The sequence below is a fragment of the Myxocyprinus asiaticus genome, chromosome 17 (genome assembly GCF_019703515.2).
Source record: "Myxocyprinus asiaticus isolate MX2 ecotype Aquarium Trade chromosome 17, UBuf_Myxa_2, whole genome shotgun sequence".
Lineage (NCBI taxonomy): Eukaryota > Metazoa > Chordata > Actinopteri > Cypriniformes > Catostomidae > Myxocyprinus > Myxocyprinus asiaticus.
The window spans coordinates 23149786-23168000 of NC_059360.1; the positions used below are offsets into that span (position 1 = coordinate 23149786).

The window sequence follows — 18215 nt, forward strand, 5'->3', positions numbered from 1 at the left end:
CAATATGTTTTATTGAAATGGAAATTTTTTGTAAAAATTTCAGAATAATTTCAGAACATGGGTTTAATTCTTTCAACCCTAAGTAGAATGAACATATTCATGGGCAGGTTTTTATTATTTTTATGTTATTTATTTAATCCAAAAGTGCCAGGGATGTACAAATCAAAACGCATTTATAAATAATAATAATAATAATAATAATAATAATAATAATAAACAATTACAAAGAATTTAAAAGACATGAAGTGAAATAACAAGAGTGGCCAGTAAGATTTTAGGTCAATCAAAAATAAATAAATAAATAAAATGAGCACACAGAAAGTTGCAATTGTGTATGAAAAACTTTGCTTAGAAAATAATTCTGTTTATCAAAAATAGAAAATAAAAACTCAGTTAAATTTTTTTTTTAATCAAAATGATTAAAATAAAACAGGACAAGTTTGTAACATCTCTGGATGATGTACAGTGCGGGCGCAAAGCATTGTGGGATCGGCGCGTATGTTTCCATCATGGCGGCGTCAATTTCGGGTTACACTTTTAGTTCTGTATGTTATCACAGCGCCAACAGCAATTCCGACCATGTAAGTACTCTGCCACCTTAATGAATGTTTCAAATGTTTAAAGGCACGACCGCACGACGAAACAACGAGCATTTGGGTGCATCAAATCAGAATGAATTCATTTCCCGGTGTCATCTTCCTGGTGTGGCTATACAGTGGCTGTGTCCAAAACCTAGTAAGCTGCCTACCTAGACAGCAGTTTTGGGCAACGTAGGCGCAATAAAACATTCAAAATTCAGATTCATCTGCATTTAGAGCGTTTCGTGTTAGCAGCATTTTTTTGGGATACCTTAAGCCGAGTTGAGCTGACTCGCAGAGCGCCAATGATGCCTATAAATACAGTCTAGGTAGGCAGCTCACTAGAATTTGAGATACAGCCAGGGTGAAAGCTAACAAACTGACAAGTCGACAGCATTTACAAGCTTGTCAGAAAGTGACATTGCCATTAGTCCATTGCTTGAACACTGGCTGGCATTAATGTTTAACACCGAGCAGGTTTTAATGAATGAAATTTCATCAAATTCGTTTTATGTGAATCAGTGCGTTTAGCTGACCGGCTAGCTTGTTTGTCAGCAACAACTGTCAAATGCAAACCAAGAGTAGCGTGAAAGATTAACAGTGCGTGTATAATGACGTGTCCACACGCTGTTTGATTTGATAATGATCACTGAAATATTTTTTTTTACCCCTGCTGTCATGCCATTTAATGTCTGCACTGTAAGAAGTTAAGCATGAGAAAGTATCTGTCATCGACTCTTTACATAGCTGTTTTGGGCTGGTTCGTCAGGTACCTGTTTTTATCCTGTCACAGATGTGACGTCAAGCCCTTTTTCCATTAATGAGTGACCGCTGTTCTGGCTTTTATATGAGCATGTGTATTGCATGGACTGTCAAAGTACAAGTATATAGCGTTCATACATGAGCCTTTGATACTATACCACCTTCATAAATCCAGTTTTAATTGTTAAATGTCAATGTATATTAAGTCTTTTTGAAAATATGCACCGAATAAATGAAAAGCCAACTAAGTTGAATTTGCCGTCTTCTTGGAAAACAGTGTTTATTTACAGTTACTCATTATTGCAATGTTTTAGAAATGTATCTTTCAGACATTTTTTATACAACTATTTAGGTCCAGTCCACTAATTTGATTGCTGATATTCATGTAACAGCACTGGAATATTTCACTGTTTGCATCAATCTGCTTGTCTGTGTTAGTTACACCACTGTAACCAAACTGTGTTTGTTGGTGGACCAAAAATAAATGAAATATCATGCAATATTGGGCCAGCTAAATGAGCAGTTTCTCTATATTGACTTCTTGTTTAGAACTGTTGTATAAAGGCAATATCACCCATGTGCTGATGTAATGTGATATTTCTTAAATATAAACTGTAATAATAGAATATTTGTATTTAGATATAACATAGGCCTATATCTGACTGATTCATTGTACGAGTTCTGATGGATTCAAGTCCATAACTTTATCTTTGCCATCTAAATGCTGTTTTGATTGTATAGAAATAAGTTGTGTTTACTGGCTCTTTTAGGAGGGCTTCCTGTTGGGAGAAGTGAGACAGGAGGAGACTTTAAGCATCAGTGACTCACACATCAGTAGTTCAGAATTCCTCAATGTAATAGGTAAAACCGTCTTTGCTCACTTTTTACTGTGCCAAAGCTATAGACACAATTTAGTGTCCTGTGTGGCTGTGAAACCTTGATCATGCATCGTTAAAAAAAACAACAACAACATGTATTCGTTTTCTAAAATCCTGAGTGGAAACGTCAGTTGATACCAGCCTCAGGTCAGAGACATAACATGTTTCATAGTGCAGGCCATAGGGAGTATGTTTTCCATTGGAATGGCATTCCTTTGTGCAATAAGGCAGCGGTAACAGAGGTTTTTATCAGTACAAGATATGGCATGACCTGCACATTGGGGAAAATGCAAGTGAAAGTTTATGATATCACTAAAAGATCAATATTGCAGAGGTTTGGTTAGATAGAGGTCAAGCCAATTGTTTAATCTCAACCATCCAAAGTACTGTAGACTGACTTGGTTGTCAGTAACTTTGATTGTCAGTGTTCTGGACCAGAGTAGCCTAATCTCTGAAATGATGTACTACCAGCAGATTACTACTTGAATATCTTAGCATTTTATGGTCACACACTACTACAAAGTAACGAGATCAAAGAGAGACAATATACAAATTTGAAAATGAGTTAAAATGCATGCTTCTAATTCTGTGATTTTCTAACACCCCAGATAAGTCCAAAAGACTGTCATCACTGCATTTACAACTATTTTTTTTTTTTTTTTTTTTTTTAGTAGTTCAGTTTGGTTCTGTAAACCGATTTAAAAGAATAGTTTGCTCTAAAGTGTTCATCGAGAAAAAAATAGTCATAATAAATCATAATTTGCTCGCCTTCACAAAAGGAAATATTTTAATGAATATAATAATCCATCTTTTAAATGCAATGGCAGTTGATAATGATTCATTTTAAAGCACTTTAAGGTAGGGCTGGGAAAAAGTATTGATTTTCTGATGCATCAGGGTCTCAGTTCTTAAATCCCAAGATCCATCTTTCTCTTTATGTTGCAACTTTCTATAATGCTAGTAAATTACTCACATAATGGACCAAATCTCGGGCTATATGACTAAAAATGTCTATTATTGGCTACTGGCTGGTAATTTCACTCACCAGTGATTGAGTAGTAATGTGGATAATTTATTTGCACCGAAATCTTTTCACTGCATTTTGAGTGTAAAAGTTTGGTTTAAAGGGATAGTTCACCCAACAATTTAAATGCTCTCATCATTTACTAATTTTCATGCCATCCCAGATGTGTATGACTTTCTTTCTTCTGCAGAACACAAATTAAGATTTTTAGAAGAATATCTCAGCTTTGTAGGTCCATACAATGCAAGTGAATGGTGATCAGGCCTTTAAAGCTCAAAAAATCACATAAAGGCAGCATAAAAGTAATCCATACAGCTCCAGTGGTTCAATATGTCTTCTGAAGCAATGCAATCACTTTGGGTGAAAAAAAGATCAATATTTCAGTCCTTTTTTACTATAAATAGCCACTTTTACTTTCACTTTCAGAGTGTGAAAGGGAAATTGGAGATTTATAGTAAAAAATGACTTGAAAATTGATCTGTTTTTTTCACCCACACCTATCATATCGCTTTTGAAGAAAGATTTAACCACTGGAGTCATATGGATTACTTTTATGCTGCCTTTGTGATTTTTTGAGCTTCAAAGGTCTGGTCACCATTCACTTGCATTGTATGGACCTACAGAGCTGAGATATTCTTCTGAAAAATATTTGTTTGTGTTCAGCAGAAGAAAGAAAGTCGTACACATCTGGAATGGCATGAGGGTGAGTAAATGATGAGAGAATTTTCATTTTTGGGTGAACTATCCCTATTACTCGTTTTGTGTGTCCAAAGATGATCCACAGATCCATATCTCATTAAATAATGTCTCTTTTAATATCAGTTGTTTTTTGATTAAAAACAACAACAAAAAATAAACATTTTATTCTAATCACAAATGGATGCGCTACAGAAACCAAGCACGTCCTCTCATTATATGCGCTCACTGGCTGATGCCGGTAGTCTTAAAAAGACAGTACCAATTTAGCATGTGTTCTACATATCAATGTAAGTACTTGTAAATAGTAAATTATGCAAGTAAACAATAAACATGTAACGAAAATATAAATGCAACATAATATATGCAATTTGAAAACATTAAATCTGAAATGTAAAAGCTAAAATGTGACCAATTTGATGAAAAATTAATAATAAAATATAAATAGTAAAACTAATATTTCGAAAGTTCCTTTATAATTAAGAGCATTAGCTGAGACAGAATGTCTTTCATATGTAATCAAAGTGGACATTGTACAGAAATGTCCCCATATAAATCAATGTCAAATTGAATCGAGAGCTTGTGAATTGGAATCTAATTAAATCAGGAAATCTGTATCAATATCCAGCCCTACTGAAAGGTTCATGGGTCATATTCCAAGTCTTCTGAAGGTATAGCCTACAATAGGTTTTGGTAAGAAACAAAACAAAATTTAAGTAATATTTCTGTAAAAATTGAAAAAAAGAAAGAAAGTGCTGTTTCTAAGGCCTCATAGATAAAACCTGATACATTCAATTTTTATTCTTAGAAATGCCTCAAATAGCCTTGCTCTTCTTCATTATTAAGAGATCATGTTTCTGTGATTGGCAGTGCTCCTAGAGCATCTCTGCTCAATTTAGAAAGAATTACACTAAGGCCTCAAACCTCACAAAGTGGCTCTGAATAGTCTTATATTTGCAACAAGGTCAACATCTCTGTCTCATTACCTACGTCCTGTAGACAATCCTCAGGATCATGAAAGTTGAGATTCAGTTGTGTATCACAGTGGGCTATTATTATCAGAGCGAAGCTAGTGCATTTTCTTGGTCCATTCCAAGTCTAAGGTTATTTGGCAGATTTTTAAATAAAGACACCTTGATACCTCGCCACAGTTTACATAAATATCTATATTGCCTGTATGCTTGTGAATATTTTAGACATTATTTAGGTGTTTTGTACAGTCTCAGTGCACTTCTTTTTTTCTTTTTCTTTCAGATGTTGGTGTATTGTCAAATAAATGAAAAGGCATGATTTAATGATGAGTCATGAGTTGAGTATGATTTGACGATTAGTCATATGTTCTACTTGTCTTTCAGAGGTCCATAATCATAAACCTTGTGCACAACTGTTTAGGTAAGAACTTCCTGCATTTAGTAGATATATTTTTAAATAATTATTTTGAATATGTTACAGAAAAACATAAGTAAATATATTTTCACATGTCCAAATTATCTGTAAGTTTTGATTGAATAAATTATTTCGTATGTTTCAGCTTTTATGACTATGCAGGTAATGTCAATGAAGAAAATCTCAACAGAATCCTCAAGGACAGAAGAAAAGTAAGCAGTGCTAATATCTTAATAGGGTTAAATGCGCTATATGTAATATATGTAAGTGAGAGAGCATATTTACATTATTAACATACATTGGCTAAACAATCAAGAACTTGAAATTGACCCAGTTCATAAATTTGCTATGTATTATTACTTATCTGACTTTATCAGGTCCTTCTCAAATGTATGCCAATTTGAGTAAAGATTGTAGAAAATAAGTGTTTGTCTCATTTTAGAAATTTTGTGTACATCTGATTTGTTGTTGTTAAATTGTATTATGTTTATCGGCATTTAAATCAGCCATCCTGCTCTCTAGATATCGTTATCAGCATCAGCCATTGAAAAATCCATATCTGTCAACCACTAAACTTTAGATCACTATAGTAACATCACGACAACTGTTGTAAGATTTAAACTTTTAGCCTGTTAAGTCATGTCATAAATTGTAAATTAAAGCAATAAGCAACTAGAAGCTGTGATTTAGAATAATTTTATCACGGGTAAGGGGTGTTCTGAGGAATTGAAGTACAGTACAGTTTTTTTAAAACCCCCTTAACCATGGTAAAATCACTGCAATGCACAGCCTTGAGTGGTTAGTGTTGGGTAAGTTACTTAAAATAGTAATCCAATACAAATTACTAATTACTGTATTTCTCTAAAATTGTAATCAGACTTTAATAATTACTTCATTGGAAAAGTAATCACATTACTTTACTCTTAAGTTACTTTCTAAAACACTTTTCCACTCAAATTCAGAATAATATCTGTATTTCTTTCTTGTTAATTGTTACGCACAAGTCATACACTCAGCACCTCGCATTTCTCCTTCACAATGACTCGTTATGGGGCCATAATTCATGTATTCTACATAAATAATATATTAGAAATAAGCATAACCCTATAATGTACCTAAAAGTAATTTATTGAGTGAACTGTAATCTGATTGCAAGAATTTAAAATGTAATGCATTACACTACTTTTTGTTTTTGTTTTTACTAAAAAAAAGTAATTAGATAACAGTAACTAATTACTTTGTAATTGGATTACACCCAACACTTTGAGTGCCTTATTGCTCTTATTAAATAACAGCAATATGATAAAAGGCACCAATGTTCAATAAGTATCTATTAAAAATAATAAGCAAAATAAAACATTCTTCTGCCACGTAATATAGTTCACTAACTTTAGAATGTCCAGTCACTGGTGTGTGCTTATTGGCATTTAAGGCGCTGTTCACACCAAACACGTTATTGTGCTGAAAAAAGCTAGATTCTGCACAACGAATGAAATTCAAAAATCTCAAGACACGGTTTTAAAAGTTGAAGTTCTTTTTTACCATACTTGGTGTCTAAAACTTGTGGCGCTACTGCACAAGAGGCTAAAAGTGCAGTGAGATGCGGCGTAATGGTCAAAGATGTCTGTCTAGCGCATGTTTCTATAGAAAATCTAAAAACAGCACAGACGGACACAAAAACGCTTCGTTGTGAACGCCCCTAACAGCTTCGAACAAGGCTCATCCGATCATAATTTAGAGCTGGTATTGTCAATTTTTTTGCAATTTGAATAAAACTTTTAGCATGATTTTTATCGCAGCCAGAATGTTTTTGGGGGTTTTTTTCTATACGGCATGAAGATCTCCTGTTTTTACTTTCCATGCAGAATGTTATCGGCTGGTACCGGTTTCGAAGGAACACCCAACAGCAGATGTCATTTAGAGAGCAAGTGATCCACAAGCAGTTGACCCATATACTCGGCATTCCAGATCTCGTCTTCCTTCTCTTCAGCTTCATCTCCACAGCCAATAGTTCCACACATGCTCTGGAGTATGTACTCTTCAGACCCAACAGAAGGTATGTACATGCTGTTTAAAAAATATTTAAGTAAATATGTTATAATTTAGGGTAGACCGAATCTCACCCTTATGCCGTCTCAAACTCGTATGACTTTCTTTCTTCTGCAAAAACAAACAAATCTGTTTTGATGGAGATATGATGTGTATATACTGCATCTATACAATGCAAGTCAACGGGGACCAACACTTTCAAGCTTAAGTTTCAAGCAAAAGTTAATCAATATTGACATCTGCAGTCTTTTAGGCACGATCATGATTTAAATCTCAATTACACACTGTACACGTGCACTGCACATGTGTCAAGTGCAAGGAAGTGTATTCGAGAGCTTCAAGTCATGAGCATGCCTAGCAGACTGTAGATGTCAAGATTTATAATGAAAAAGGAGTTATATTTTGGTCTGTTTCTCACCCAAAATCGATCGTATTGCTTCAGAAGACATGGATTAAACCACTTAAATCGTATGGATTGCTACCTTTATGTCCTTGTTGGAGGTTGGAAGTGTTGGACCCCATTGACTTGATTGTATGGATATATTCACATCATATCTCCATCAAAACATCTTCATTTGTGATCCGCAGAAGAAAGAAAGTCATAAGAGTTTGAGACGGCAAAGGGTGAGTAAATAATGAGATTATATTTTTCGGTGAACTATTCCTTTAATGATGGCTCATACTTGAACTAATTCTTTGACCAGACATTTCTGTGATATTGTTTACTGTATCAGACATAATGTTTACAAATGGCATTATGTAGCTAATAACTTGAGTATTTTCATTGTGTACCTCAGCAGGTATAATCAGAGGATATCTCTAAGCATCCCAAACCTGGGAAACACCAGTCAACAGGAATATAAAGTCTCTTCAGTGCCCAACACCTCCAAGAACTACGCTAGTGTCATTAAAGAACATGGGTGAGGGAATTTGAAAACTGTGTTGAATTTTTTTAGATATACACTCACATTATGGCAAGTTTTTTGCTGTATTTTCTTTAATATATTTAATAGAAAAAACTAGTGGTTGACCGTTATAGGTAGAGATTAGGCTGGCATAGCATACACCTCAACAAATTTCCTGCAAACATTTAACAGAATATTTACTTAAAATTCACTCAAAAATACTTGAAAACAGAAAATGTGCGTTATCCATTAACAAGGTTGTTAGTTTTTGGGGGGAAATACCGCTTCTACTAAGTGGGGATGCAGATTATGCAGATAATCTAAAAAAATTGCCAAATATTGGCAGATATATCGGTCTATCACTAGGAAAAGATTTTAGATGATCTGTCTTCTAGGCCACGTGTTTGCATTGCAATATCATGATAATTACTGCAAACTTCACAACATGTAGTATCTCAAAGAACATTAAATTATCCAACTTTAGGCACAATAAGTTCTTAAATCACTGATTGTTAATTAAATTGCATTTGATTTATAGGGCTGAGTTCTTCGATAAGGATGGGGTAATGAAAGACATTCGAACTATTTTTCAGGTGTACAGTGCCCTACAAGAAAGGGTGCAGGTGAGTTACACCGTTATACTCTAGTATCTTAACATACAGCACAGTTTTATACATGTCTTAAATGTAGAAGTTCTTGCACAGGCCAGCAAATGCCATCAGTACACTTTTTTATAATATTATAATATATACTCACTGAGCACTTTATTAGGAACACCTGTACACCTACTTATTCATGTGATTAACTAATCAGCCAATCGTGTGGCAGCAGTAAAGTGCATAAAATCATGCAGATACAGGTCAGGAGCTTCAGTTAATGTTCACATCTACCATCAGAATGGGGAAAAATGTGATCTCAGTGATTTCGACCGTGGCATGATTGTTGGTGCAAGATGGGCTGGTTTGAATATTTCTGTAACTGCTGATCTCCTGGGATTTTCACACACAACAGTCTGTAGAGTTTACTCAGAATGGTGCAAAAAACATCCAGTACCCGGCAGTTCTGCAGACGGAAACGCCTTGTTGATGAGAAAGGTCAAAAAAATTCTTCATGGAATACATTTCTTTTTTTTTAGTTATGGTCCACTCTAAAATATTGAAATTAAACAAGAATTTACTTTTTGTGAGCACAGTCTCTATTAAATGATTTATAAAAGTCCTTATCTAGTAACTACTTAAAAAGTAATAGAAGCTCATTGGTCAAAGTGTGCGAACCCTGTTTATAATATTTTCATATACAGTGTATATATATATATATATATATATATATATATATATATATATATATATATATATATATATACTGTATATTAAAATATTATAAACCGTGTTCATACACCTTTTGACCAATGACCAATGTCTTAAATTTGGGGGCGAAGAGACAGGAATCGTGATATGACCTAATGTGATTATCAAACTTCAAAAGAATATGATTTAATTAAATAAATACATGGACTGCGTCCTTCAGAGTGATAACATGGCAATGTTGTATTTTCTCCAAGCACGCGGGGGCTTGTGAGTGTTTTCAGCTGTTGCAGAGCAGTTCACAATCATTAAGCCATATCGGAAATTTATGACAAGCAATCACTAATGATCAACTGTTGATGACGATATAGCGCTGATGAAATATGACAATGTTTACTTTTAATAGTTTTCATTGTAATACATTGTAGATTATTGTAGGAGAGCACATTTTATTTCCCTTATTTGTTTGAGTGAGCAGCAGGAAGCAGTGAAGCGCATACATTTCAAAATAAGAGTCTCCGGTGTATTTCAGCCTTTAAAATTAAAAGTTCCACGCTATGAATACAATATTTTTTTTCACTGGTTATTGGTATTTTGATTGCACCATAATCTGTTCCTGGAATTTAATTCAATTTGGACCCTTGCAGCCTCTGTCTGGCCCTCCACATCACAGGAAGGAAAGACTAAGAATATTTAATATAGGCTAACAATTTGAAAAACTATTGGCAGATGAATTGCCTTTCTTTCAATACATTATCGTATCAGCAAAATCCAATATCGGTTGACCTCTAATTTGTATTTACTTATATAATGGTACATAAACCAATTTTAATTTGATATACTGTATATGTGGAAAACACGTATTGAGTATTTTAAACTTGCATATATCCTACCCTGTTTTACTGATAAGCAATGTTAAGGCAATGTTGAATGTGTGCCCCTGCCTGTTTAAGTAAGAGTCTGTGGTACATGATTTATTTTGATATTGTGTGGATTTGTTTTGGTATGGGGATAGGGTATTAATTTTATTTGTTCAGGTCTTAAAAAGTCTTACATTTGATTTAAAATACTCTGACCACATAGGTTGCATATTCATTACAATGGGCATTAAATCTCTTAAATTCTCATCCTCCACAATATCAATCGGCTGGCGTATAGTGGCTATCCACTTTGCTACAGTAATCGTGAAGCCATATTCATGATTCGCGTCAGCGCCGCTTTGAACTCCACATGAAAAGCGCTTGCAGACAAAACGTCTCATTCTACATTTTGGTGATAAAGTGGTGTGCTTCTGTTGTAAATAAAATGCCCTTTACATAGGCTGAAAAATACTTGACATAACATAACATAACATAACATAACATTAAATACAATGAATGATTATAATATGCTTATAATAAACTAAACATTTTCTGTTGTCTTCCAGGCAGTCTGTTGGGAAGTTGATCAAAGTGAACAAGTGAGGGAGAAAATCCAAGAGGAAGTGAACAAACTCAAAGAGGAAATCGCTCTCAGGAAACATAACACCGCTGAAGAAGAGAGAAGTATGTCCTGATGACTTTCCCTGATTATCGTTGCTCGTTAACAAAAGGGGAAACTAATGCTTTTAACATTTCCATCCTAATTTTTGTTTCCTTCACAGGACTTCAAGAAGCAACCAACACGGCTGTCACACTTCCAGATGACTCGGCACTCTCCAACCCATTACACACTCCACTGACACAAGTTGTACACTCAGATCCTTCAGTGAAGCCCAGTTTAGAGAGACCTGTAAACTCATCGTCTCCACCACTTTACAGCACCACACTGCCTCCAGATTCACCAAGCGCTATCCTGCTGCCTCGACCCCAAGCCGTGGGCTCACCCGGCCACCCGTCTCCCAGTCTGGGCTTGGGCAACGGAGATGGCTCGAGCTCAGATTCTTTGAACCGTCAAGCCACTGGCCAGGAAGACCAGGATGAGGACGATGAGGACAGTAGCGAGTACGAAAATTTAGTAAGCGATCAAGTGCAGCCACCTTCCGTAACAGAAGCTGTTACATTGGGACGGCCAGCTACCCTGTGGCCTGATGGAGATGCCCACAGCCCACCGGGCTCATAGTGATTAAACAGACATTTTGAGGAGAAGAAAGGGGTAAATGGGTTTTGGGGCTGATGTTCAGAAAACAAAGAAGCACTTGCTTTATGACAATGCTGTCCTATTGTACACATTTAAAGGGATAGTTCACCCAAAAATGAAAATTCTGTCATGATTTACTTCCCTTCATGTTGTTCCAAACTTTCTTTCTTCCATGGAACAATAGGTGAGGGCTAATATTTTTCCTAACTACTCCTTTTGTGTTTGATGGAGGAAAGAAAGTAATTTGGGTTTGGAACAACATGAGGGTGAGCAAATAATGACACAATTTTCATTTTTGGGTGAACTGTTCCTTTAAGGAAAATTGTTAAGATTTGTGCAGGGGAATTCATCATTTTGAGATTGCAACGCAGTAGTGATGGAACAATATCCCCAGCCAAATGGACTGATGGACCCCTTCTCTGTTTCATACTTTCTGGTTTTGTTGGGGTTGAGGTACATCCTGCTCACTGGTTATCTCTTGGCATCTGCTACATACCTGCTGGGATCATTCAGTTCTTACACCATTTACCTCTTGCACTGTTTTGCCTTCTTTTGATCTGCATTTGAATAGAACAGCAAAGGGAATTTTGTTTTTGCGGCCTTCAAACTCATCTCTGTGTGAGCTCACTCCATGACTGCTGTTCATTTTCTCGCTTCACAAATATGACAGACAGGAAAAAATTGCAGTTCTGATAATTTCTTCAGACTGCACCTATCTGACACTTGATCTAGAACAGTTCTTGTTCTGGAAAAGTTATTTTATTTTTGTTTTTTTCAGTTGTCTTCTTTTGAGTAATATAGTGGCCTAAAAATGAAAACCAACAAAATGATCAATTTGGTCAGTGATTATATAAGTTACTCCTTTGATAATTTACGTTTTGATTTAAACTAATAATTTTTTTGTCCTAATTAATGAACCGATAATTGTATTCTTTTCTGCTGTGCATTTTTTACCATTGAGCTTTAACTGAAGTTACCAGTCACACAGTTTGACTGAGCCAGTCTTGTTTATGTGGGCAGCCGATCAGAACTCAAAACTGGAAGAGTTGATGATCAAACTGTGGTGTCATCAATCTCAGGTTTCTTTTACAGTACCAGGACTGTTTCTTTCTCTCCATCTTATCCTCATGCATTTGTTCCTTAGTTCACAAGAAATGTTGTTTTGTTTTTCGTTTTTCAAACCAATGCAGTGGTGGTTCAGTTTAGCGCTCTGTGATAATTTGAAGTAAAGATTTCAGCCGTATGCAGCAGATGAATAACTTTAAAGGTAGATTAAGGTGACAAAGTAGCAGTTTTGCCGTCTGTTGGATGTTTCATAATATCTGATTCAATTCAAATGAAGCTGTTTCCCCGTTTAGTTAATTGTGGATGAATCTCACAAAATAGTCATAGTCATATTTTACTAACAAATCACAAGAAAACAATTATGTTTTGCACAAAGAAAATAAAGCCTATTTTAAGGACCACTGACATTTACCATTAAAGGAATGTTCTGGGTTCAATATAAGTTAAGCTCAGTCGACAGCATTTGTGGCATAATATTGATTACCACAAAAATTTATTTTGACTCGTTCCTCCTTTTCTTTAAAAAATAATAAATCTGGGTTACAGTGAGGCACTTACAATGGAAGTCAATGGGGCCAATCCATAAACATTGAAATAGTTACTGGTTTAAAAGTAAAGCCACAAGACATCAACAGTATGCATGTCAACATGATTTTAGTGTGATTAAATCGCTTAACAACCTTTTTTGAGTAAAAATTACAGCCAGTTTTACAACTTCGTTGCCATGACGATGTAATGTCAACAAACCCAAAACTAAAATGACTGGAAAAAGTATGATTTAAATAACTTTACAACTCAAATAAAACACAAGTTTTAACAGAAGAATTCATGTAAGTGCTTTTATAATATTATAAGCTTCATATTTCTGCCTTTAAACACTCCAAATATTGGCCCCATTGACTTCCATTGTAAGTCCCTCACTGTAACCTCCATTTTTGCTTTTTTTTTTTTTTTTAAAGAACAGGAGGAACGAGTCGAAATGTTTTTTTTTTTTTTTGTGGTAATCAACATTATTCAACAAATGTTGTCGACTGAGCTTAACTTGTACTGAACCCGGAATATTCCTTTAAGAACCCCTTGTAAATTCACATTTCAGTAATGCATCTGATTGTTTAACTTTTTTTTTTTTTACATTATGCTTAATGATTCTGATTATAAATACTTTATAATAATAAAAAATATCACATTACAGTAGTTTGAATTTTGTGGGGGAAATATGCTTAATAAATAAATAAATAAATAGGTTTCAAATATAATTTCATATTTTTCCTTCAGATTTTTGGGTGAAATATGACCTTGAAATATTTTTGGCAGGTTTTGTGAGATTCATTCATGTACTCCATTGTGCGTTATTTGGGCAAGAAACTTGAATCAGATTAACGAACTGTCTGGATTTTTTTTTTTTTTTTTTACCCAAAGAATCCAAAATTCTTAATTCTAAATCTAATCTCAGGATCTGACACACTGACATTTATTTTGGCAGAGGCCGAGAATGTCTCATTTTTTGTTCAGTATGTTTCTCCAGTTCTGGGTTTGACAGAAAAAAAAAAAAACAGTTTGTTCCCTGGCATGAGTGTCAGTGTGAGTGCACTGACAGAAATGTTTTAGCTGTATCATGTTGCATTGACTGCTTTAAATGTTTAGTCATAGTTTTAGGCCTCATACAGCATCTTCACATGTAAGGCTGAAAGCCAACACCACCCATGCTTTCAACAAGAATCTGAAAGTTTCACTGAAAATATTAAACTGAACGATGACAGTGCGGTGGAAAAATGCCACATGTTTGGTCAGCTGGCAGCCAGTCCCTTAGAGCTTTAAAAATGTGATTTTACCATACACACAACACTTTGCTTATGAGAACATTTCGGATAATCCTATAACTGCCACTTTAAAATGTAATAATAATATACGGTATAAATATATTCACATGTGTTGACCTTTTGTTTTTGTTTTTCCAACAAATATTTACTATTTATGAGCAATCAGAATCATGTTGTCTCAATTCGCAAAAACCCCTTGAGACTCCTAAAGGATCCTATGGAATCATATCAAAAACTATTACTGTGGGCCTAAATTCCTTCTGATGTTCTATGGGGACATAATTCTATTGGGAACCTCATAGTCCTTTTTGGAGCCGAGTTCTTTAAAAGATCTAGTTGTTTTGTTTTAGGTTGGAATTAAGATAATCACAATAGGATGCTTTAGGTTTGGATCCAAATTACAGATAAAACAACTCTGTTAATTCAGTGACGATGCTAAGATTGCTGCCATATTGCCTTTTGCCCTCTCCCTGCAGATGCTTTCAAATCTGATATTGAAATAAATCTAAATGTGGCAATGTGCCATTTTAAAGGGGAAATTACAATGATGTGACTGTTATTTTTATTGTCAGTTTAGTCAGCTGTGGGTCAGACATGTCTGTTTCCCTGAAAACCAGCAGCTGTGAGTGATTAACATTGTTCCCATCAGAACTGGAGTGAAGTCCCTCAGTGCATGTCATGTTTAACAAGTGCAATGTGTGGTTGGCAGGCTGTTGCATTAGTGCAACAAGCACCTGCAAGCATCCACCGTTCCCATCTACTTCTGTCATAAATATGCCACCATGTTTACAAATATAAAGCAAATTTCCAATTCCAGTAGCAGTGTTTTAGCAAGCACAGGTTGTATTTATAATATCCTTTGGTGTCATAAAGGCCAAATTCATTATTGGAATATAATAAAATATTTGGTAAAGAGGGCAAAATACTTTCCTTATCTGTTCAATTACTAGGCCAATTTTTATTTTGCATTCTCTTAAAGGGATAGCTCATCCAACAATGAAAGTTCTCTCATCATTTATTCACCCTCCTGCCATCCAAGATGTGTATGACTTTCTTCTGCTGAACACAAAGACTTTTAGAAGGATATTTAAGCTCTGTAGGTCCAAACAATGCAAGTGAATGGTGACCAAAACTTTGAAGCTCTTTGAATGGGGGCGTGTGGTTTGGGTGCCGGAATGTTGTTTTGGACCATGTGCGACACGGACAGGTTAAGCCGTTGTGCACCGTCTCTAGGACGCGAGCGGGGTCTGACTTGGGGTGGCATAGCTCATTTTGACGGTGGCAGCTGCCACCTCGTGCCACCCATCTGGCCCCGCCCCTGCTACTCAAGTCTTATGGATTACTTTTATGCTGCCTTTATGTCCTTTTGGAGCTTTAAAGTTTTGGACACCATTCACTGAACCTACAGAGCTGAAATATTCTTCTAAAAATCTTTGTTTGTGTTCTGCAGAAGAAAGTCACACATTTGGGATGGCATGAGGTTGAGGAAATAATGAGAGAATTTAAATTTTTGGGTGAACTATCCCTTTAAGTCTTACGTTTAAAGGGTTCGTTCATGCAAAAATGACATTTCTGTCATCGTTTACTCAGCCTCATGTTGTTCCAAACCTGTTCAACTCTTTCGTCCATGGAAAACAAAACGAGATGTTGACAGCTGCAGTCACTTTTAGTGGTCTGCAACCTGACCCTGGCCCGACGGTACCCTAGAAACCGCCGGGTTTTCGGGCCGGGTTCGAGTCATTTTTTCATGTATGACTTCGGGTCGGGTTGGGGTTTGTACATAATGAAAAAATAGACAGGCCTACCTTGTTTCCCACACCCTCTCTTACTCACAGACACCCGCAAAAGGACGAGTGGGGGCCATTCACACTGAACATGTTTTTCCATTGTTTTCTTATGTAAGCGTGCTGGATGGATATCTTTGACTGTTGCACTACGTCTTGCCGTTTCTTCAGCATCTCACGCTGGCACATAAAAGAATTTCAAGTTTCAAAAACGCATGTCGAGGCACCTGTGTTCTGTTTCGTTCATTGTGCTTCACCTAGCTTGTTTTTAGCACAGGTGTGACAAAGATTCAATGTTCTGAATACTGTTAGTAATGTTGCCTATGATGCTTAGTTAAAATACAGCCTATTGCAACAATGCTTGATGGGAGAAGAAAGTATGAAGATAGTGAGCAATGTTGGGTTTGAGCTCAAAATCTGACAGTACCGTTCGGGTTAGGTAGAGTTGGGTCACACGGTCTTGGGTCCGGTTTCATTGCAAGGCCCATGCAGACCTTTACTCACCATTCACTTTCATTGCATCTTTTTTCTATACAATGAAAGTGAATAGTGACTGAGGCTGTCAGTCCCAAACATTCTGCTTAACATCTAAAATATTTTTCGTGAAAAAATAAAGTCGTATGTGTTTGGAGCAACTTGAGGGTGAGTAAAAGATGACAAACTATCCCTTTAACTAGCTGTCACAGGTCAAGAGGGCTATGAAACAGTTATACTCAAAGCCAGTTTTTAACATATGAATGTTTCACAAGAGTTCCACTCCTAGCCAAGAATAACAGCATGATTTGTTACTCTGCACACAGACAAAGTGAGTAGAGAGATCAAATTTATGAGGCTAGAAAGAGCACAATCCCCCTTTTCACCGAATGTGGCCATGTCAAATTCTCACATATGAAGATGGAACAATGACTTTCTTTCAAAGAAATGTTGAAAAATTGTGATTTTGGTCTTTTGGTCATCTTCAAGCTTACACATAATTTAGTGCATTCAGAAAGTATTCAGACCCCTTCATTTTTTTCACATTTTGTTATGTTGCAGCCTTATGCTAAAATGCTTTAAATTATTATTTTTTCAGATCAATCTACACTCAATACCCCATAATGACAAAGAAAAAAACAGATTTTTGATAACTGCAAATTTATTAAATTGAAAGCATTTTAGCAAAAGGCTGCAACATAAAATGTGAAAAAAAATGAAGGGGTCTGAATACTTTCTGAATGCACTGTATCTGTGCTTGGGGCTATTAATGAGGATTTAAGAATCTCTGTTGCAAAAACATGAACATGTAGGGATTGTGCCTAAGAATATGAAAAAGTAGACTAATAAAAGTTCACAGGTGGTGTTGGTTTTGTCTGTGTAGTTGATACTTAGGGAGTTCAAATGACATGTCCCGCAGTGTGATTTGCTACACTTAAAATTATTTTACAGCATCTTTTTAAAATTCATTTTTAATGACATCATATTAATTGAGACTAAACATTCATGTTACACTGCAGAACTACTAAAGGTGGACTTTTTAAAGGTGCAGCATCATTTTAAAACAGAATTAACATTATTAATATTATAGTTTAGCAATTAGACAAAAAAAAAAAAAAAAAAATCATATACACATTAATATACATTTTAAACAGAATTCTCGAAACAATTTCATGTCCATGCTATTTGTCAACTATCCATGTTGGTCTGATGGTGGTGCACTTCATACACAGATATGCAGTGCTGCTCTGCATACAAACATCATTGCAGGGGACATTTTAAATGCAGGCTGTCACTGGTACTTGTTTAGAAATACAGTGGTTGTTACTTTAAGATGATGTATTACGGCTTGTGCAAAAACTGAAAAACAAGA

General features: G+C 35.5%; 1 protein-coding gene across 2 annotated transcripts; it reads left to right on the plus strand.

The window, feature by feature from the left end:
* Positions 1-491: 491 nt before the first annotated feature.
* LOC127454833 (BRISC complex subunit Abraxas 2-like) lies at positions 492-18108 on the plus strand. Of its 2 annotated transcripts, none has more exons than XM_051722288.1 (9): positions 492-581; positions 2111-2201; positions 5294-5330; positions 5470-5536; positions 7190-7380; positions 8171-8293; positions 8817-8901; positions 11009-11126; positions 11225-18108. In XM_051722288.1, exons 1-9 carry the CDS (start codon positions 510-512, stop codon positions 11680-11682), a joined length of 1242 nt encoding a protein of 413 aa, XP_051578248.1. In that variant the 5' UTR covers positions 492-509; the 3' UTR covers positions 11683-18108. The 2 variants fall into 2 exon arrangements, with proteins under 2 accessions (XP_051578248.1, XP_051578250.1); XM_051722290.1 differs by having other exon boundaries at positions 8174-8293.
* Positions 18109-18215: the final 107 nt, after the last annotated feature.